The 22,522-nt window shown below is 51.6% G+C and overlaps 1 protein-coding gene and 1 long non-coding RNA gene across 4 annotated transcripts in view; one reads left to right on the top strand and one right to left on the bottom strand.

Moving 5' to 3' along the window:
- LOC146789710 (WD repeat-containing protein 48-like) overlaps nucleotides 1–22,522 on the top strand; it is a 391,919-nt gene that overhangs the window by 280,765 nt on the left and 88,632 nt on the right. For all 3 annotated transcript variants that reach the window (XR_014970143.1, XM_085632045.1, XM_085632046.1), the window contains one exon: nucleotides 17,252–17,328. Coding sequence is in view for 2 of the 3 variants with exons in the window: in XM_085632045.1 (XP_085488171.1) it covers nucleotides 17,252–17,328 (77 nt within the window). In the remaining variant the exon portion in view is untranslated. The remainder of the gene's footprint in view (nucleotides 1–17,251; nucleotides 17,329–22,522) is intronic.
- LOC146789711 (uncharacterized) overlaps nucleotides 1–22,522 on the bottom strand; it is a 184,358-nt gene that overhangs the window by 153,451 nt on the left and 8,385 nt on the right. The window lies entirely within an intron of this gene.

Raw genomic sequence — 22,522 nt, 5'->3', positions numbered from 1 at the left:
GCATTCCACCCGGCGGCGGCAGCCTGGGAGAGTACTGCCCGGGCCTCCTCCGGACACCAATGCAGCACTTGCGCCACCGTATCCCACACTGAGTGGGAATAACGGCCCAAGAGACATGCGGTGTTTACGGACCGCAGTCCTAATCCGACAGAAGAGAAAATGTTCTTGCCAAGGTGGTCTAGCTTCTTGGATTCCCTTTCCGGTGGAGCGGTAGGGAAGGCGCTCTTAGAAGTGGAAGCTTGGACTACCAAGCTCTCCGGGGAGGGATGTTAGGAGAGGAAAGTGGGGTCGCCTGGAGCTGGGGATGGCGTCAGGCAATCGTCCTGTCCACGGGAGCCCCCGTGTTGGTCCTCTACCACGTGCCAAAACGGACGTCGGTGAGGGCCTCATTAAATGGCAGCAGGGGCTCCAAATAGCTCGCAGCCGGTTTGAACACCTCTGCCAGGAGGTTAGTCCTGACCGCCACCGTAGGAAGCTTGAGGTTGAGAGCCTCGGCCGCCCTACGCAACACCACTGCGTATGACGCTCCCTCCTCCGTAGCCACGGTAGGAGGAGACTACATGCCAAGGTCAGGGGAGGTATCCAAACCACTGGCATCCCCCAGTTCCTCTCTCCAATCCTGTTCACTGTCCAACTGGTCAGTTAAAGGGTCACTTGACCCCTCCCAGTCCTCCTCATCATCATCTGGGTGCCATTGTGGTTGAAAAGAAACCCCAGGAGTGAACAGGGGCACAAAAACTCCACCCGGCGCCAGATCCGGCATCGGATGACGCCGGTCCGGTTCAGTGTCCACGTCGGGATGGAGGCCGGGGTCGACGCCGGCCAGGGGGCCGACCGGTGTCAAGTGCGGTAGTGGTGCCGTTGGAAGCGACGGAGGCGTAACGAGGTCAATCAGCACCAATCCGGATCCAGGCCTGGATCCAAGGGGGAGCCTGCGGCGCTATGACCGGAGCCGCCGGCAGCGAAGACCTAGGCCCCCCAACCAAGTCCGCAGGGCCCGAAGGCACGCCGGCGGGTTCAGTCCGCCCAAAGATGGCACGCATCACCTTGTAGAATGTACGAAGCTGGGCGGGAGTCGCTCCGGGTCCCGGAAAGGGAGGGAAACTCTGAGTAGACTCTTTGGGCACGGCACGCGGAGCCGCGGGAGGAGCACCACCCACGTGACTCGTCGGATGGGCCGACTGAAGAGGAGAAGCTAAAGAGCGACGATGCTTCTTCATCTTCTTCTTATGCTTCGACTTACCCGACCCCGAGTGCGACGACTTCGATGATTTCGAACCGGAATGGTGGTGCCTCCGCGACCGGTCCCTCCACCTCCCTCTCGACAGGCACCTCAAACGGCGCAGATTGACTGCGGGTGTTCAAGCAGCTTTCGGGACCGCTCCCGCAAAGCCTTCAGCCCCGTCGACCGGCAGTCGGCGCACGACTTGGGGTCATGGTTGCGCTCCAGGCACCGACCCCGCCGGTGCGCCTTCTGGCCCCGCGGACTCGGTTGGGGGGCCTAGGTCTTCGCTGCCGGTGGCTCAGGCCCCCCTTGGATCCAGGCCTGGATCCGTATCAGTGCCGGTTGATCTCGTTACGCATCCACTGGCGCAGCTTCCGACTGCACCACTAACGTGCTTGACGCCAGTCTGCTCCCCGGCCAGCTTCGACCCCAGCCTCCATCCCTACGTGGACACTGAGCCGGACCGGCTTCATCTGACGCAGGATCCGGCGCTAGGTGGGGTTTTTGTGCCCCTATTCACTCCTGGTGTCCCTTTTCAACCACAATGGCACCCAGATGATGAGGAGGAGGACTGGGAGGGGTCAGGTGACCCTTTAACTGACCTGTTGGACAGTGAACAGGACTGAAGAGAGGAACTGGGGGATGCCAGTGGTTTGGACACCTCCCCCCTGACTTTGGCATGTTGTCTCCTCCTACCGTGGCTACGGAGGAGGGAGCGTCATACGCAGTGGTGTTGAGTAGGGCGGCCAAGGCTCTCAACCTCGAGCTTCCTATGGTGGCGGTCAGGACTAACCTGACAGAGGTGCTTCAACCGGCTGCGAGCTCTTCGGAGCCCCTGCTGCTGTTTAATGATGCCCTCACCGTCCTTTTGGGCACATGGTCCAGGCCCGCTACGAGGGCTCCCATGGACAGGATGATTGCCCGAGCGACCCCACTTACCTCTCCCAACATCCCACCCCAGTGAGGTTGGTAGTCCAAGCTTCCACTTTTAAGAGCGCCTTCCCTACTGCTCCACCGGAAAGGGAATCCAAGAAGCTAGACCACCTTGGCAAGAAACGTTTCTCTTCCGCCAGCTTAGGACTGCGGTCCGTAAACACCGCATGTCTCTTGGGCCGTTATTTCCACTCAGTGTGGGGTACGGTGGCACAAGTGCTGCCTCTGTGTCCGGAGGAGGCCCGGGCAGTGCTCTCCCAGGCTGTTGCCGCCGGGAGGGATGCAGCAAAGTTTGATACGTTGTGGGCTGGACACCGCCGACTCTCTGAGCAGGACAATTTCAACATCTGTAGCGCTTCGTCGCTATGCCTGGATGGGGTCCACTGGCTTTTCAGGGGATGTCCAGAACACCTAGATGGACATGCCGTTTGATGGCCGTCGCCTTTTTGGCGACAAAGCAGACAACGCCCTAGAGAGCTTCAAGGACTCACGGGCTATGGCCAATGTGAGAAGTTGGCCTGATATATGATGTCACTAGTTCTAGTGTACACCTTGTATCAGTCCAAACAACCCTTTTGGTGATTGGTTGTAAAGTCAACCTTATAGACCAGCTATCCTAGTGGTAGCATGGACAAGAGCAGTCTTAGGCTAAACTCTGTATGGCATGTGAAGCCAGCTGTTATACCATTTACAATCCCTTGAATACCAAATGAAAGGACACCACAACAGATATATAAAAATAGGATGTATTTATTCTAGTCAAAATACCCTCAGCACTCTTTGAGATTCAAGGTAAGTACAACACAGTCTTATTTAAGCATACATAAGTCACACAGGTAACTAATACAGTTAGGCCCTAGGGGCCATGCAAACCATATACTAAGTAAGTGGTATAAGGACCACTGTCACGAACACAGGTTAGGCTTAGGCTAGGCCTAGGTAATCGCTGGGGCTACCCTACTCTACTAGTTACTAGGCAGTGGAAGGCCCACGGGATTCGGGTGCAGAGTGGAAACACTTGCGCGTAATGCGTTCAAGTCGATAGAAATAGTAATGTTTAGAAATGAAGAGTTTTAGGACACTTCGGAAGGAGCTAGGAGTTGGAGACTTGGAAACTAGACCCTTGGATAGTCAATACCCTTGTGAGCACTCAGTTTACCCAGCCCACAGACTGCGGGTGCATAGGTGTGAACTTGCGTCAGGTTTCGTCGTCGACTCCTATGGATGCCTGAAGAAAAGATGCTGACAGGCAGTCAGTGAAGAGTGTCCGGTGGATCCCAAGATTGGAATCAAGAAGGAAGGTACCTGCAAGCAGAGAGGACAGAGTCTAGGTCACCAGCCAGGAGCCGGGAAGGAACCAGGAAGGAACCAGGCGATGTCGTGAAGATGCAGGTGAAGAGGTGAAGCTTGTCGCAGCAGCCACGGGTACCAGGTGGTGTCGAGGACGACCAAAACCAGGAGGCGAGCTGTCCCACGAGGGCTCTTGCTGTTGGCGGCGTCGATGTCGAGTTTGGACCCAACAAGCCTTGGCAAGCGCAACCCACGCAGGATGAAGGATTCGCTTCTGTTGCAGACCAGGAAGGCCTGAGGTGCTTCTCTTTCACAGGGAAGCAGGGGCCAGTCTGGAGAAGCCAAACCAGCGGTGAAAAGTTAAGGGTTCGTCGTCACAGAGGCTACTAGCCAACGGGCAAGTAATCGGACAGACGCATCGAGCAGGAAAATGCAGTAGGGCCCTACGCAGAACTCGTGGAGTGTGGAGGGCTGATCTTCGGTGCTCGGGGTTGGGGCTTCTCAATCCCCAAAGCACAACTTCGAGGTTGCCTCAGAAGCTGCGCTGGAAGCTAGTAGCCAATTTTCCCAGGTAGCCGGTCCCACGTCTCTCGTCGCCTCCACGGATCTCAGCTTTGCTGTGGATGTGGATCAGGGTCGGAGAAGTCTGGAAGTCAAGGCGCTGGTCGGGCTCTGCAGTCAGTTCCTCGCAGAACTTAGGCAAAGTAAACGGCAGGTCGCTTGATGGTGCCTGTTTGCACAGGGTGGCCACTCCTTGGCCACAAGGGAGATTCTTCAGTCTTCTTCCGTAGTCGAATGTCGAAGGTCCAGAGTTTCTGTTCAAGTTGCAGTTCAGGTTAATCCAAAGTCCTAGGGACTCAGCTCCCACTCTTATACTAATCTGGGGGGCTGGGTTTCCTGCTAGGTCCCTCCTATGGGTGGGACCAGGAAGGGGGGTGGTTACACCCCCTTCCCTTTGTCCAGTTTCGCGCCAGGACTGGGGCTGGAGTGCCCCAGGACCGGTTAGAACTGGACTATGCATGGGACACCTTGTGTGCCCCAGACAGTGTCTTGTTTCTTTCATCGCTCCCTGCCCCAATACACTAAGTCCTGTCTAGGGTGGTGCTAGCACCTCCCAAGGCAGGAAACCTATTGTCCAAGCCTCCCTCGCTGGAAGGACTCCCAGCAGCAGGAGGTCAGACTTGTGTCTGTGGCAGCAGCATCCATTTTGTGATGCTGGGGCTCTGGTTAACTTTAACCGGGTAGTAGGTCTTCAACATGTCTTCTCCCTCTAGAAGGGGGGAATACTATCCTCATCGCCAGAAATGGCGTGGGGGTATTATTCCAAAGTGTTAGACACCTTACACGACATGTTTTGATAAAGCCAAACCATAGTTACCATAACCGCGAGGATTATAAGGCACTTTAAGAGTATATGGTAGGCGATATCATAGAACAGCTATAAGGACATGGTTCCGAAAGCTGCAGACAGGCTCAGCTCATGCTAGTGCACCATCTCACGTGTTACCAAGCACTCTGCCTTCAGGATTGTTAAGGCCTGCCATAGGAGTGACTGAAAGGTACCCATGTGTCAATATATAAGGCCGGTATAGGGATACTATACCTAAGCAAGGGGTGGTTACACGACCTTGCCCCAGCTGAGTGATCAGCCAGTTGTGTCATGATGGAAGGCCAGCCAGGGGTGGCATAATACATGCTGCAGCCCCTGGTAGGCCTAGGGTACACCCATGCCCTGGGTACCTAAGGTACACTGTACAGGGCCCTAGAGGGTGATCCTTACCAATTGGGTTATGTACCTAGAGTACATAGTGTGAATTTAGAGAGAGAACATCTGGGCTGTGGGTCTGATTAGCAGGCCCACAGCCACATCTAAGTCAAAAACCAGTGTAGCAAAAGCAAAAAGTGGGGGTGACCATAGGAAGCAGACCCTACTCTCCTACAGCCAAGTCCTTGGTCCTCTCCACCCGTCCGGCGCAGTCTGCTTTTCGCCCCTTTCGTGGCTACGGAAGGGGTGCCCCACTACGTCCCACCCAGAGCCACAAGAAGTAACCCAACCTTCATGCGGCGGGGGACGTGGGAACCAACACCATGGGTCAAGGGGCCAGCGGGCAGGCCAGTCCACCAACCTCCCCTCTGCAGCAGCCTCCAAACCCTCCTAGTATGACCTTTCAGGCCCATGAAATGCCAGTGGGCGGCAGGATTCGCCTTCACCTCCCCCACTTGCGCACCATCACGTTGGACAGGTTAGTTTTGCAAATAGTCCGAAGGGGCTACTCCCTCCCCTTCGAGACTACCCCTCCAGCCATGCCACTGAGATACCACCGCATGTCGGAGGATCACCTGGCCCTTCTCCAGCAGGAAGTTACTGCTCTCTTGGCCAAGGGAGCCATCGAGCGCGTTCCTATCCTAGAAGTAGGTCGTGGTGATTATTCCCACTACTTTCTGGTCCCCAAGAAGGACAAGGGCCTGTGTCCTCTCTTGGACCTCAGGGACGTCAATCGCTTCCTCCGGAAGGAGAAGTTTAAAATGTTGACGCTTGGTCAGGTCTTGTCTGCTCTTGACCCAGAAGACTGGATGGCAGCATTGGACTTGCTGGAAGCTTATTTTCACATTCCGGTCCTGCTGGCCCTCCAACGTTACTTATGGTTCACAGTAGGCCACAAGCACTTTCAGTTTACTGTGCTCCCCTTTGGCCTTACCACCGCCCCTCGATTATTCACGAAAGTGATGGCGGTGGTCGCAGCTCATCTGCTCAGATCAGGAGTTTGTCTTCCCCTATCTCGACGACTGGCTGTTGAAAGCATGTTCGCCCCAGGCAGTCGTCTCCCACCTCCAGACTACGCCGACCTCCTGCATTCGCTGGGGTTCTCCATTAATGTGCTGAAGTCGCACCTGATTCCTTCTCAGAAGCTCCTCTTCATCGGAGCGGTTCTGGACACGACACAGTTTTGGGTCCATCCTCCCGAACAGCGAGTCCGGGATATTCGGGCTATGATTCTGATCTTGCAGCCTCTATCCTGGGTTTCGGTCAGAATGACTCTGATGCTGCTGGGCCTCATGGCCTCCTGCTGGTAGATCATGCCAGGTGGCATATGCGGACTCTGCAGTGGGACTTGAAGTTCCAGTGGGCGCAGCATCAGGGGAATCTGTCCGATTGCGTCCAGATCTCGGAGGGCACTGCACGACAACTGCAGTGGTGGCTCAAGAACCAGGATTGGGTCAATGGCAGATCCCTCTCCCTTCCCAAACCAGACCACACTGTGATGACTGACGCATCCCTTCTGGGATGGGGCGGCCACATGGGGGAGGCAGAGATCTCCGAACGAGTCCGGGCTTCACATCCACCTTCTGGAGCTCCGGGTGATTCGTCTTGCACTGAAAGCATTCCTTCCCTCTGTCCAGGGAAGAGTAGTGCAGGTGTTCACGGACAACACCACCACCACCATTTGGTACTGCAACAAACAAGGCAGGGTTGGGTCGTGGACTCTATGTCAAGAGGCATTTCCCTGGTGATTCAACACCGGGCAGGTTTTCTGAACGCCAGGGCGGATGACCTCAGCTGCAGGTGTATGATGGATCATGAATGGCGTCTTCACACAGAGGTGGTGCAAAGTCTCTTTCGACAGTGGGGAAAGCCTTGGTTAGATCTATTGGCCACCGAAGAGAACGCGCAATGTCAGCAATTCTGCGTGTTGGAATTTCCAAGGCGGCACTCGCTAGGTGACACTTTTCGTCGCTAGTGGAGTTGCGGTCTGTTGTACGCCTTTCCGCCTACACCACTTCTGAACAGAGTGCTGAAGAAGATCATGGTGCGACCGGGCCCAAGTCATTCTTGTGGCTCCGGATTGGGCACGAAGAGCCTGGTATCCCGAGCTGCTCAACATGGCCATCAATCCTCTGATCAGACTGCCTCTTCGGGAGGATCTTCTGTCGCAGCAGCAGGGGACGGTCCTCCACCCAAACCTGTCCAGTCTCCACTTCCTTGCGTGAAGATTGAGCGACCGCAGTTAACGTCTTTCGACCTGCTTCTCGAAGTCTGTGACGTCATCTTGGCAGCCAGTCGTCCCTCCACTAAGACGGTATACGCCTGCCGGTGGAACAAATTTGTGGCATGGTGCACAGCAAAGGCTGTGGATCCCCTTTCTGCCCCTCTTTCTGAGGTTCTCTTGTTTCTTCTTTCTTTGGCCCAGCAGGGCTCTGCTCTAGGCACTATCAAGGGCTATCTTTCAGCCATCTCTGCCTTCCTTCGGCTGCCAGATCAGTCTTCTCTTTTCAAGTCCCCGGTAGTTAACCGTTTCTTAAAAGGTTTAACACATCTTTTTCCTCCCATCTCCTTTGTTATGCCTCAGTGGGACTTGTTCTAACTTATTTAATGTGCGCTCCCTTTTCACCGCTTCATAACTGTCCCCTGCGTCTCTTGACCCTAAAGACTGCTTTCCTGGTAGCCATCACTTCTACTAGAAGGGTGAGTGACCTTCAGGCCCTTTCTTCAAAACCTCCTTTCCTGTCTGTTCATCCGGACAAGGTGGTTCTCCGGACCAGTCATCCTTCCTTCCTAAGGTGGTCACTGCCTTTCACATCAGGCAGACCATCACTTTGCCCACCTTTTTCCCGTCTCCGCATCCTTCGAAGGAGGAAGAGAGGCTCCACCGTCTGGACCCAAAATGTGCGCTCTCCTTTTAACTGGATCGCACCAAACCGTTCCGGGTGGATGATCGACTTTTTGATGGCTACGTGGGCGCAAAGAAGGGTCGGGCCGTACTCAAACGCACCATTTCTCGATCGGTCGTGTTGTGTATTGAGGCTTGTTACTATCTGGCTAAAAAGGAGCCTCCACTCGGGCTACATGCCCATTCCACCAGGGCGACGGCAGCCACTACTACCTTGGGAAGAGGAGTTCCTCTGAATGACGTCTGTCAGGCTGCCACGTGGGCATCGCTGCACATGTTCACCAAACACTACTGCCTGGACAGCCAAGTCTGGAGAGACGGCTTCTTTGGCTGTTCTGTTCTCCAGGACTTTCTGGTGTGATCTTGGTTCACAGACCCACCACCGGGTATGGTATTGCTGGGGTATCTATTCTAAGTTAAGGAATCTATAACTAAAGTGTTTCTTTCAGATGCAGAAGTTACTTACCGTTGGTAACGATATATCTGTAAGAAACATTAGTTATAGATTCCTTACCGCCCCACCCATCCTCTCAGTTCTGCAAACTGATTTCTATGGTTGAGAACATCCTTTCAGGGCCCTAGTTTTGTGCACCAGTGGTCAGTGCGCGGAAAGTCGTGTACAGAACTGACGGCGCGCGAGGGCGCAGTCTAAGTAGCTGCTGCAACGTCATCCCCGCGAACACGACACCAACGACGGACGCGGAGCTGACCGACGCCACCTTCCGACGCACAGAGGTACTGCTGACGAAAAAACTTTCCGGATCCAGTCTGACGCCTGGGGGTAAATCTAAGGTAAGGAATCTATAACTAACTGATGTTTCTTACAGATGTATCGTTTCCGAAGTAAAGTAACTTGTGCTTTAAGTGCAGTGACCTTAGATTTTTTCATTTGAATTTGTTTATTGAGTTTTGACATTTCAGGAACCTTAAAGTATTTCTTGTTATGAATTACATGCAATTGTATAGTTGCAGTGTTTCAACTAGCAGATTAGCGTTGGCATTGTACTTTGTACATCATTGTTGCGTATCTATATTACATTCCTAATGTTACATGTTCATTAATTCAGTTCATATTGAGCATATTCTTCCTGCAGTACACCTGTGAGCATATGCTCTTGCTTTGGGAGCTATATCTGCCTCCGCTATCGTTGTGGGTCGTAGTGTAATGTTCCAGCAATAGGGTACAGTTCCTACCGGTTGGTACCAATGTCAAAGCTGTCGGGTTGTATCCTTAACTCATAACTTGGCATTTAACTAGGGTAGGAATTAGGGGGTCAACAGGGGTGTGTACAGTCAGAAGGGAATTCCCTATTTGACGGTTTATGGCCATTTGGCAGGTCCTGGCTGTGCGTGTAGGGGGATGACAGTTGCACCCGAATTATCGCGGGGTTGCGACAAGTGCGCTGCTTGTGTGAAGTTCTCTCTGATATGTTTGGCCCAGCCCGCTGTTCCTGTCCACCGTGCAGTGACCTTAGATATAGGAAAACCTATATCTTTTGTAAGTGGTGCTAGCACCTGCTTATACAGGCTGCAATTGCAGGCCTGTAGTTACAGGTTGAGTGGTTCCTCATGGATGGCATAATACATGCTTCAGTCCATGGGGGACCCCTTGTCTACCTTTGCCCTGGGTACCTCCGTGTCATATACTAGTACTTACCATACAAATTTAGGCGAGAAAGCACAGTGACTGGGGTTCTGATTAGCAGGATCCCAGTCAGACTATTCAAACACAATAGCACCAGGCAAAAAGTGGGGGGTAACCATAAACATAAAAGCAGATCCTACTTTCCTACAGTCGTTCTCTGCATCCAGTTGCTTACCTATTAACGTACTAACGTATTATCTGATAGAGATTCTATCAAGCTGCAGATTGCTTACAACCCCATCCATGCCTTCCCGCTTTGTGGACTGATATTGAAGCACTATGGTTGCTTTCCCTTTCAGTGCCCTAGTTTTGCACACGACTACGTCAGTTACTTAGTGGCTCTGTGCTTCTGGTGTTGAATAAACAAGAAGTACTGATGGCTGCGCACCTGGGTGGCGCCTATATAGGCACGCCATGTCATCACCAACGCTGACAACGTCACGCAGAGCCGAATGGAGCCACCCGACGTTGTGCGCAAGAGGTACTGCTCAGGAAAAGTTTCCGGATCCAGCCTGACGCCTGGGTAATTCAAAGGTAAGGAATCTGCAGCTAGATAGTCTCTACCAGATAATGCGTTACCGAAGTTAAGTAACTTGTTCTTTTTGATCCAGTCTGGCACATAAGGATATTCAAGAGATGAGGAATTGGTTATCTGATATAGACTGCTAGCTGCAGACTCCTTACCTTTGAAATTCTCAGGCCTCAGGCTGGATCTGGAAACTTTTGCTGAGCAATACCCCTTACACGTGACGTCGGGTGGCTCAATTCGGCTCTGCGTGACATCGTTGGCATCGGTAATGATGTTGCGGTGCCTATATAGGCACCACACAGGCGCGTGGATGTCAGTTCTTTTATTTCCACGGACGTTAAGCGCCGATCCCAGAAGAGCTAGCCCTCTGCCGCTTTTTGGCAAACTTTTTTTCAACTTCTGTCGAAATTTTTGATTTTTCCGACTTCGTGTGCGAGAGATCTCTTTGAGGAAGACAGGTTTCAAGCCGTGCGCGGCTTGTTCATTTCGGTTACCAATTCCCACCGCATATGTCTGTGATGTCTTCACCGTGACCACGATACGAAGTAGTTTTCGGACTGTCGGGCGATTGCTCCCAAGACCTTGAGGGAGCGAGCGATGGGGTCGACTGCCGGGCAGCGAGTAACTTTGTCAAGCGAGACTCAAAGGAGGTCACGGTCCCATTTACAGAAGAGGTCACGGGACTGCTCATGGAGCCCTAAGTTCTCTTCCTCCCATTCGAGGTCCTCGGGACACTCTGGGAAGAGGCATAAGAAGAAGTCGTCCAAGCGAACTTGGTCTTCACCACAACTTCTGTCCGTCGTCGAGAGAGTTAAGGACCACCGACGCTCTAGGCACGGTTCTGCAGAGCCGGAACCAGAGTCTACTTCGCGTCTCCCTCCCACTTTCTGGTAGCTGGAGCGACTCCCGCTCAAATAAGAGTTTTAAAAAGCCATGCGCCACATATTTGAGCGGAACAACCCTGTTGGTAGGCCTTCGGACCTTGTGGAGTCGAAAGGGGCCCCATTGGGTTCGACGCAGTCTGCTCCAGTCCTGACGCCGGTGGGGCCCTAGGGATCTGGATCCGGTTTGATGCCCTCGTAACCTTCCCCAAAGTCGAATCCGAAGTCTGCCTGTGACGTCACCGATGCCTGCCGGTGGCGCAAGCCCCATCCTCATACCTGACAACGCAGAGCCGGAACGACGTAGATAGACGGCAATTCCGATGTCGACAGAACCCAGAGGTTCTATGTTGTCGCCTGAGCACTTTGAGGATGTACTAGGCTCAGGAGAGGGTTGGGAGGGGTCTAGGGACCCTTTTGAAACCCAGGAAGTCTCTGAGAAGAATTTGGACTCGTATGGGGAACTTGGGTAGGCCAGTGGACAGAATACTTCTCCAGATACTGGCATGCTCTCTCCAACTACGGTGGGTACGAAGGAGGGAGCATCCTATGCCATGGAGGTTAAGAGGGCAGCTGAGGTCCTTGGACTGGAGCTGGCCTTGGTGCAGGTCAGGACTAATCTCATGGCTGAGGTGCTTCAAACTGGGGCTTCCACTTCTAACCCCTGTTGCCCATTAATGAGGCACTTACAGACGTCCTTCTAGAAACATGGTCCAAACCTAACACAGGGCCTCCTGTGAATAGGACGATTGCACCCCGCCATCGCCCAGCTCCAGACGACCCAAAATTCCTCAGCCAACACATCACCCCAGAGAGTTTAGTGGTGTAGGCCTCTACGTCCCAAGGCACATTCCCTTCCGCTCCTCCCGATGGCAAATCCAAGAGGCTGGATTCATTAAGAAGAAGTTGTTTTCTTCCTCCAGCCTGGCATTGCGGTCGGTGAATACTGCATGCTTATTTGGCCGGTTCTCTCATTCCCTTTGGGAGACTGTTGCGCAAGTGCTGCCACAGGTCCTGGAGGAGGCCTGGGCTGTGATCTCCAAAGCTGTCAAGGATGGGAGATATGCAGCAAAATTCACCATACGGTGTGGCCTAGATACGACTGATTCGCTAGGTAGATCAATTTCAACGATGGCGGCCTTAAGGCACCACGCCTGGCTTCGTACAACTGGCTTCTTGGGCGATGTCAAAGCCAATTTGATGGACATGCTCTTTGATGGAACCTGCCTTTTTGGGGAAAAGGCAGACTCTGCCCTGGTCAGGTTAAAGGACTCTCGAGCTACAGTCAGATCCTTGGGCCTCTTCTCCACCCCTGTGGCCAGTCTTCCTTTCGCCCTGTTTGTGGCAATGGTAGGGGTTTCCAGCCGCACCAGCCATATCACAGTCCCGCACAGACTACCCAAGCTGTGCAAGGACGTGGAGCACTGCAATCTCTGAATGGAGACCGGAAGTCATCGACCACACTGCCCCCAGCAGCCCCAGCCTCCAAGCAATCCTAGGCTGATTCAGCAGGACCACACTACTCCAGTTGGTGGGAGAATTTGTCATCATCTCCCTCACTGGAGATCCATAACATCGGACAAGTGGGTCTTGCAGTTAGTCCAGGAGGGGTATTCCCTACCTTTTCTTTCTTTTCCTCCTCCTATTCTGCCAAATAAGGAATGGCTGATGGAGGATCATTTAAAGTTGCTCCAAAAGGAAGTTGTGGCTCTCTTGGCAAAAGGAGCTAAAGAAAGGGTCCCAGTTTCAGAAATACAGTGGTATTCCCACTACTTTCTGATTCCTCAAAGAAGAATAAGGGGGTACGGCCCATTTTAGATCTTCAGACCGTCAATCTCTTCCTTAAAAAGGAGAAATTAATAATGTTCACTCTGGCTCAGGTCATGTGTGTCCTAAACTAAGAGGATTGGATGGTAGCGTTGGACCTGCAGAATGTGTATTTTCATATTCCCATCCTGCCGGGCCGCATACGTTGCCTGCGGTTCAAGGTAGGCCGCTAGCCCTTTCAGTTTACCGTCCTCCCCTGTGGCCTTACCAGTGTCCCCTTGGGTGTTCACCAAGGTGATGGAGGTGGTCACAGCTCATCTGCGCAGGTTAGGGGTATGAGTCTTTCCCCTACTTCGACAACTGCCTGTTGAAGGCGTCTTAGCCCCAGGCTGTCATCTCCCACCTTCAGACTATGGCAAACCTTCTGCGTTCGCTGGGATTCTCTAGCAACGTTCCAAAGTCACACCTGACTACTTCTCAGACGCTCCCTTTCATCGGAGCTCTTCTGAACTCAGTGCAGTTTTGGGCTTATCCTCCTGAGTAGCGTGTCCAGGATATTCAGGCTATGATTCTGATATTGCAGCCTCTATCCTGGATATTGGTGAGACTGACCCTGAGGCTTTTCGGCCTCATGGCCTCCTGCATCCTGTTGGTAAGACACACCAGATGGCATATGCAGGCTCTACAGTGGGACTTGAAGTTCCAATGAGCACAGCATCATGGTAATCTCACAGACTTGGTTCAGTTCTCGGAATGAACTACAAAAGATCTGCAGTGGTGGTTAACGAACCGTAATTGGGTAAGTGGCAGACCCCTCTCCCTTCACCAACCAGATCTCAGTCGTGACAGATGCTTCATTGCTGGGATGGGGTGGCCACCTGGGAGAGGTTGACATCAGGGGACACTTGTCTCCAGCGCAGATGGGACTCCGCATACAATTATTGGAGCTCTGAGCAATTCGGTTGGCATTGAAGGCATTCCTTCCCTATGTCAAGGGGTAGTTAGTGCAGGTGTTCACTGATAAAACAACGGCCATGTGGTACTGCAACAAGCAGGGCAGGGTGTGGTCGTGGACCCTTTATCAAGAGGCCCTCTGTTCTGGACATGGCTGGAATGGCATAGCATAACCCTGATGGTTCAACGCCTGGCTGGTTCTCTGAATACCTTGATGGAGGAACTAAGCCGTCAATGCCTAGCGGATCACGAGTTGAGTCTCCAGTCAGAGGTGGAGCAAGGTCTTGGTTAGATTTGTTGGCCTCCAAAGAGAACGCGCATTGTTAGCGTTACTGCCCGCTGGAGTTTCCAAGGTGGCTATTGCTCAGCAATGCTTTTCGTCTCGAGTGGAGCTCAGGCATGTTGTACGCATTTCTGCCCATATCACTCCTCCCCAGGGTTCTGAAGCAGATCAGGGGCGACCGGGCCCCAAGTCATTCTTGTGGCTCCGGACTGGGCGTGGAGAGTCTGGTAACTAGAGCTTCTGAGAATGAGTATCGATCCTCCGATCAGGCTTCTCCTTCGGGAGGATCTTCTGTCACAGCAGCAGGGGAGGGTTCTCCACCCGAACCGGTCAACTCTACGCCTCCATGAATGGAGATTGAGCAACAGCATTTGATAGCTTTTGACCCTCCTCCCGAAGTCTGTAACGTTATTCTGGCGGCCAGACGGCCTTTCGCTAAGACTGAATACACCTGCTGTTGGCAGAAATTTGTATTATCCTGTACAGAAAGGTCCGTTGACCCTCTCTCTGCTTCTTTCTACTGTCCTTTTATTCATTCTAACCCTTGCCCAGCAGGTCTCTGCCTTGGTAACTCTCAAGGGTTACCTTTCTGCTTTGTCTGCTTTTTTGCAGCTGCCAGACCAGCCCTCTCTTTTCAAGTCTCCAATTGTAAATAGGTTTTTAAAGGGGCTGGTGCACATGTTTCCGCCCATGCCCTTTGTTATGCCACAGTGGCACTTTAATTTGGTCCTCGCTTATCTTGTGTGCTCCCTGCCAGCCTTTACACAACTGTCCCTTCCAGCTGCTTACCATCAAGATAGCCTTTTTAGTGGCATTTGCATCTGCCTCGAGAGTGAGTGAGTTGCAGGCGTCATCTTGCCCGCCTCCCTACATTGTTTTCCAGACAAAGTGGTGCTTCGCACCCGTGCTTAATTTTTGCCAAAAGTTGTGACCCATTCCATCTGGATAAATCCATCTCGCTGCCCATCTTCTTTGCTCCCCCGCATCCCTCTAAGGAAGAGGAGTATCCCCACCGACTGGACTCAAAAAGAGCTTTGTCGTTCTACCTTGACTGCACAAAAGAGTTCTGGGTGGATGACCAACTCTTTGTGGGGCATGTGGGAGCTAAGATGGAAGGGCAGTGCCGTAAAGGACCATCTCTCGCTGGGTCGTTCTCTGCATTAAGATCTGCTATGCCCTGGCTAAGAAGCAATCCCCTGAGGGATTAAAGGCCCATTCCACCAGGGTAAAGGCTGCAACTACGGCATTTGCTCGGGTTGTCTCAGTCCTTGACATCTGCCAGTCTGCTCTACCTTGACCGCACAAAAAAGAGTTCCGGTGGATGACCAACTCTTTGTGGGGTACATGGGAGCAAGGACCATCTCTTCTTCGGTCGTTATTTGCTTCAAGATCTGTTATGCCTTGGCAAAGAAGCAGCCCCCTGAAGGATTGAGACCCCATTCCACCAGGGAAAAGCCTGCGACTACGGCCTTGGCTCAGGGTGTCCCAGTCCAAGATATGTCAGGCAGCGACCTGGGCTTCCTTGCACACGTTCGCAAAACATTTCTGCCTTAATGGTCAAGTGTGCAGGGATGAACATTTTGCATGTTTAGTCCTGCAAGACCTCTTAGTTTAGGATGCGAGTCCGCAACCCACCTCCAGGATGGTATATCTCGGGTAACCGATTCAAAGGAAAAGAATATGCAGCTAGAAGTCTCTATAAGATGAACAAGTTACTTCTCTTCGGTAATGTATTATCTGGTAGAGACTCTATCTAGCGGCAAAATCCTTACAGCCCCACCATGCCTCCCAGCTTTGCGGACTGATATTGTAGGGCTAGTGTTGTTCCTTGTTACAGGGCTCTAGTTTTGCACACAACTATGTCAGTTGCTTCGTGGTTCTGCACTTCTGGCATGGCAAAAACAAAAAGTAGTGATGTCTGCGCGCCTGGGTGGCGCCTATATAAGCACCACAACTTCATATCCGACGATAACTATGCCGACGATGTCACGCGGAGCCGAATGGAGCCACCCGACGTTGCGTGCAAGGGGTATTGCTCAGCAAAAGTTTCCGGATCCAGCCGGAAGCCTGGGAAATTCAAAGATAAGTAATCTGCAGCTAGATCGTCTCTACCAGATAATGCGTTACCGAATGCAAGCAACTTGTTCGTTAAGCAGAGTATCCATCAGGAAGATAGTTACTGAAGGCATGCAACTTTTTCTTATGGCACATTAGGGTCCTGTGATCGTCATACAATTGTCCAAGAGCAGATGTGACATTGGAACATATGGCTTTTGATTCCAAAAGTGTCATCCAAGTAACACCTTTGCACCTCGGCAAAGTTTAAATTAAATGAAGACTGATATCTAACCCATATCGTAAAACATTTTTTTAGTGATTAATTTGCCACTTTAGATCCCAGGGTTTGGAGCCATTTGTCACTGCGTAGTCCTCCCTCACCCTTCAAGGCTAAAAATGTTAGTGTAATAATAAATTTATGCAAAAACAATTGATGGACAGAATGGAGAACAATGTCATACGTTCACCCCAGTACAGAGATCTGGGCCTAAATCCATCGTTTTTTTGCTCATCATGCCATCCCAGTTTGAACCCAGCCATATGCAATTGTCTTGACCCTGTGCCCAATGGGAACAGTCCAGCCCGAACTACCAGGCCCGGTCCTCCCTGGACTGGAAACAAGCATCCTAGGACCGGTTTCGGAGTTTCACCCCTCTTCAACCTAGATAGCTTGACTTCAGTGTCATGGAGAGCATGGGACCCACGTCTGGGCAGACCCGTCCCACTCGGGGTGACAAATGCAAATACAACAATTTATGGACAGAATGCAGAACAATGTCATACATTGACCCCAGTGCAGAGATCTGTAATAATAAACTTACCCATCTAAATCTTTGAATCTGATGCCTTTCTCCTTAAGAATTCTAAATAACTGTGACTACCTGATTTGTTTTCCAGACACAAAACATATGCATTGAATGGGGGAGTCATCAAGTGTATGAACAAAGCATAGGTTGTTAACATTTAACAGGAGCAGTAAACAGCATTTGTAATGTAATGTTTTTATTGTCTTTTAGAAAAACATGCCAAAATTCAACAAAATTCCCTTCTACCTCCAGCCTCACTCATCATCTAGGGCAAAAACATTGAAGAAGTAAGTTCTTGTTTTCTTCTCTTTCAAGCAGCTAGGGTTTGTGTTTTTGACACATAGCTAACATTATGGAATAATTCCTTTGGTCTGAACATTAACTCTCCATGCCCTTGTCTGTTATGGAGTTATCATTTTCAGTACTGGGATAAATTATTCCACCTCAAATTCTTTATCATTTCTTCATAGGTGTGAATATGAACATTTTCATTTTGTTAATTTGAGATGGGGAAAGAAATAATTCCTATTCTTTACTTTGTTTCTACTTCACTCTTGATGTAGCAGTGCGATGGCTACTTTGAAGAAGACTGGATTCAAGCCTTCCAGGGAGTGTGGGGGACATATGTCCACCACGGAGCCCCACAACAACTTTCTTTGGTGCCTTTTATCGCACCACGACGTTGAAGGATGTTCCAGCTGTCTGAAGATGTATCTGAAGGCGTTGAAAGAGCGCAAGGCCAAGCTGTTCATGGCACGGGCGAAAAAGGAGAAGAGGGGTCGCAAGAGATCTAAATCGAACTCGTCGACTACCCATACCTCGAAGTCGAGACCGAAGAAGCGGCGAAGGCATGGATCTCAACGTATATCTCCGAAGAGTAGGGCTTTGAGGTCGCCTCTCCCAGCTCTCCTTCTCCACAGGTGACTCTTACCCATTCTCCGACACCCAGGGGTTCATTGGCGCCCCGGGTTTTCCCGGTGCCCAGGGAGTCTTCACCTTTACCAGATCCGATGACCCCGGCACCGCCGCCGCCACCACAGCTCTCCACGCAGCCTCGAATGGATCCTGACCCGGTATTACTAAATCCTTATTCACCCTTTCCAGGTCCAGTGTCTGATCCATTGCATTTTCTCAGTGCGATGTTTGGCATGTTTGCCAAGGCATCCTGTCCTACCGGTGTGCCGTCTGGCCCCGTGGTTCCGCTTGCCTATAACTTGGGCATCCCTCAGCAATATGCCCAGGCACTCTTCGTGCACCAACGGTGCCGTCATGGCAGTTTCCGGCTCCAAGGTTTTCAACGCTGATACCACAGTCTCCAATGCCATCTGGTGTTGTGCCGATGCCTTTTCGGCTTCAAGCGGACTATTGCCCGCTTCCGAGGGTCCTCCGGTGCCGATGTCCTTGGCGCCGCCAATCCCGAAAATGCGTTCCATTAGAGAAGCCCAAAGGCTTCTGGAGGAATAGGAGTACCAGCAGGATCAGGCGGAAGGAGGAGAAATCCTCAACTCCGTTGATGAATTTGAGGGTCTCCATGAGGCCAGTGGCTTAGGGACTTCCCCGTAGTGGGAGTTTCCGTCCCCAAAAGCCTCACCTTCACAGGATGTTACACCATACCATGCTGTCATCAGAAAGTCTGCTGACCTTTTGGACCTTCAACTGTCCATGGCTGAGATCAGGTCAAATATACTTATTGAGGTGTTGCATTCTCCATCTTCTCTTATGGAACCTCTGTTTGTTGCCTTTCAATGAGGCTTTGACTGAGCCAATTTTGGAGGTGTGGCAGAAACCCTTATCAGCCCCTGCTGTATCAAGGACTGTGGCAAGACGATATAAGCCTGCTCCTGGTGATCCCGCTTTCCCTACTGCCCATCCTTCACCAGAAAGCTTGGTGGTACAGGCTTCTTGTTCTAAGCAGTCGGCTGGGTCTTTCCTCACCCCTCCGTGGGACAGGGACTCAAAGAAAAAGGAGCAGTATGTCAAGAAGGCTTTCTCCTCGGCATGTATGGCGTTAGTCAACCACCACCACATGCTTGTTGGGGAGGTATATCCATGCCTTAATGGACTCAGCTAAACAGTTGACACCCAAGTTACCAGAGGATGACCGTAGATCCTTTTTGGAAGTTTTGGCAGACACGCAGGCTGCAGCCCGTCAGGTGATAAAGTCGGGCTGGATACTACAGATTCTGAAGCCAGGTGATGGGTTCCTCCAGGAGGCATGCTTGGCTCAGTTCTTCGGGGTTCTCTCCCGATGTACAGGCTACTCTTCTTGATCTGCCTTTTGATGGGTCCAGACTTTTTGGTACAAAGGCGTATTCGGCTTTACAACATTTCAAGGATAGTAGAGCTACTGCAAAACCCTTGGGACTGCAGTCCCAACCTAGGGGTTATGGATGTAGGAGGTACCGAGGTTTTGGGAAGACTGCTTCCTTTCGAGGCCGTCGGCAGCCACAGCAGCAGCAGACCCCTCTGTACAAATTGTGCAGAGGAAAGGGTGGAGGCTGTCTGCAGGGGGCCTCTCGGCACAGTCCTCTCCCTGTTCTTCCTCCCCTATACCCACCACTGGTACCATGCGAAAGCAGCCCTAGATCCCCCATCTTGGAGCATGTTGGTCCGGTAGGGGGTTGGTGTCCCATTTTCTGGAAATGTATTATATCAGACCTTTGGGTTTTGATTCTTGTAGAGAATGGGTACGCCCTACCCTTCCAAGAGTTTCCACCTCCTTACCCTCCTCGCCAGGGCTGGTTTTCAAGGACCAATTGCTGCTCCTGTAGCAGGAGGTTCTTGCCTTACTGCAGAAAGGTGCGATAGAGGTGGTTCTAGAGAAGGAATGGGGGCAGGGATGTTACTCATGTTATTTCTTGATTCCCAAGAAGGGTGGCAGGTTAAGGCCAATGTTAGACCTCAGGGTCTTGAATTTTTACCTCAAGCAGGAGAAATTCTTGATGTTGACCCTAGCTCAGGTTCTTCTGGCGCTGCAGCAAGAAGACTGGATGTTGTTGATCGATTTACAGGATGCGTATTTTCACATTCCCATCCTGAAGTCGCATCGGAAGTATCTCGGTTTTACAGTAGGGTCTCCGCACTACCAGTTTGCAGTCCTCCTGTTCGACTTACTTCCGCACCTTGGGTCTTCACAAAGGTGATGGCGCTGGTGGCAGCTCATTTCAGAAGGTCGGGGATTCCGGTTTTCCCCTATCTGGACAACTGGCTGCTCAAAGCAAAGTCACCTGAGATGGTGCTGCATCATCTGCAGGTAACAACACGGCTGTTGTTCGACTTGAGATTTTTCATAAATGTACCCAGATCTCACCTGGTGCCCTCTCAGCTCAGCCTGTTCATAGGGGCAGTACTGGACACTAATGTGCGTTGAGCTTTCCCGCCTCCGCAGATGATTCTCAACATTCAGGAGATTCCTTTGTTTCACAATGGAGCGGTTGTTCCAATCCTGAAGGTCCTACGCCTGATCGGTCTGTTCGCTTCCTGCATACTGTTGGTCAACCATGCACGCTGGCACCTGAGGGCACTCCAGTGGGGTCTCCGCAGGCAGTGGTATCAGCACAATGCAAATCTCGGGGAGATGGTCAGACTCTCCAGAGACACTGCAGCGGAGCTGTCTTGTTGGAGTGTGCCATGCAACCTGTCTCAAGGGAAGCCTTTTCAACCTCCTCCACTGGTGGTCACAGTGATCACGGAATGCCTCCACTCTAGGGTGGGGTGCTCATCTGGGGGATCTGGAGATCAAGGGAATTGGTCTCCAGAGGAAAGGTTGCTCCACATCTACCTTCTGGAATTGCGGGCAATACGTTTGGCTCTCAAGGCCTTCCTTCCCTCCCTTCGCGGTCAGTTGGTTCAAGTCCTGACGGACAACACTACTGCGATGTGGTACATAAACAGGGAAGTGTCGGGTCGTATTGTCTCTGCAGCGAGGCTCTGCGACTCTGGTCCTGGGCTCATGGCCATCAGCTTTGTTTAATTGCAAATTATCTGTTAAATGTAGGTGCAGACATTCTCAGTCGGCAGTACTCTGCTGATCACGCGTGGTGGCTTCATCCGGAGGTGGTCCATCACATCTTCATGATGTGGAGGTTTCCTCGGTTGGACCGTTTTGCCACTCAAGAGAATACACACTGTCCCTCGTTCTGCAGTCTTCAAGAGTCGATGCTGGGAGCGTTTGGGGATGTTTCAATTGGATTGGGGCTCACAACTCCTTTACGCATTTCCCCCCCATACCCTTGTTTTCTCGAGTTCTGAGTAAGATTTGCCAGGACAGGGCCCAAGTCTTATTGATCACCCTGGATTGGCCAAGAAAAGTGTGGTGCACAGACCTTCTTCACCTCTCATCACACCCTCCGCTCCATCTCCCCCTCTGGGCAGACCGCCTCTGGCAGTCGCAGGGGCAGATTCTACACCCCACCTACAGAGCCTGCTCCTTTATGCTTGGAGATGGAACGGGGCAATCCGAGTTCGTTCTTTCTCCCACCGAATGTGGTGGATGTTATTTTATCATCCAGGAGACACTCCACCAAATCTATTTATTCCTCTTGATGGTCCAAGTTTGTGAAGTGGTGTTGAGAGAGATCCATTGATCCTTTGAAGGACCATTTATCTGATGTGCTTGCTTTTTCACTTTTCTTGGCCCAGCAAGGTTGTGCTGTGGCTACGATTAAGGGTAACTTGTCTGCCTTCCTTTGTTTGCCAGAGCAGCCGTCTTTATTTAAGACCCCCATTGTCATGAGGTTCATTAAGGGCCTCACTAATAGGTTCCCTCCCACTCCCTTTATTATGCCTCAGTGGGATTTGAATTTAGTACTAACATTTCTAATGGGGTCTCCTTTTGAGTCTCTTCATAGTTGCCCGTTGAGGCTTCTTACTTTCAAGACAGTTTTTCTGATTGCTATTAACTCTGCCAGGAGGGTAAGTGAGCTTCAGGCTTTAACCCTCCCTTTTTAACCATTCATGCAGATAAGATGGTTCTCAGCACCAGGGCTGCTTTCCTGCCTAAGGTGGTTACTCCTTTCCATCTTAGACAGTCAATTACCTTGCCTACCTTCTATCCTCTCCCCTCACCCTTCCAAGGAGGAGGAGAGACTTCACCGCTTGGACCCTAGGAGTCTGCTTCTACCTGTACAAAACCAGGGACTTAAGACTGGATGACCAGCTCTTCGTTGGCTATATTGGAAGGATGAAGGGCAAAGCTGTCCACAAACTCTCTCCTGGTTGATCATCTTTTGGATCAAGATCTGCTACGCCTTGCCCAAGGAGCCACCTGAAGGTATTGGAGCTTATTCCACCAGAGCAGTAGTCATCATCTTCTGCTTTGGCTAGAGGTGTCCCTGTTGTAGACATCTGCAAGGCAGTAACTTGGGCCTCCCTGCACACTTAGGCGAAGCATTACTGCTTAGTTTCGGAGGTTAGGAGGGATGGCCATTTTGCACGTTTTGTTCTGCAGGATTTTTGGAATAGGGAGATGGATGCCCTCCT

The sequence above is a fragment of the Triturus cristatus genome, chromosome 10 (genome assembly GCF_964204655.1).
Source record: "Triturus cristatus chromosome 10, aTriCri1.1, whole genome shotgun sequence".
Classification (NCBI taxonomy): domain Eukaryota; kingdom Metazoa; phylum Chordata; class Amphibia; order Caudata; family Salamandridae; genus Triturus; species Triturus cristatus.
The sequence above is the reverse complement of the archived record's forward strand: the minus strand, read 5'-3'. Positions and strand labels throughout refer to the sequence as shown.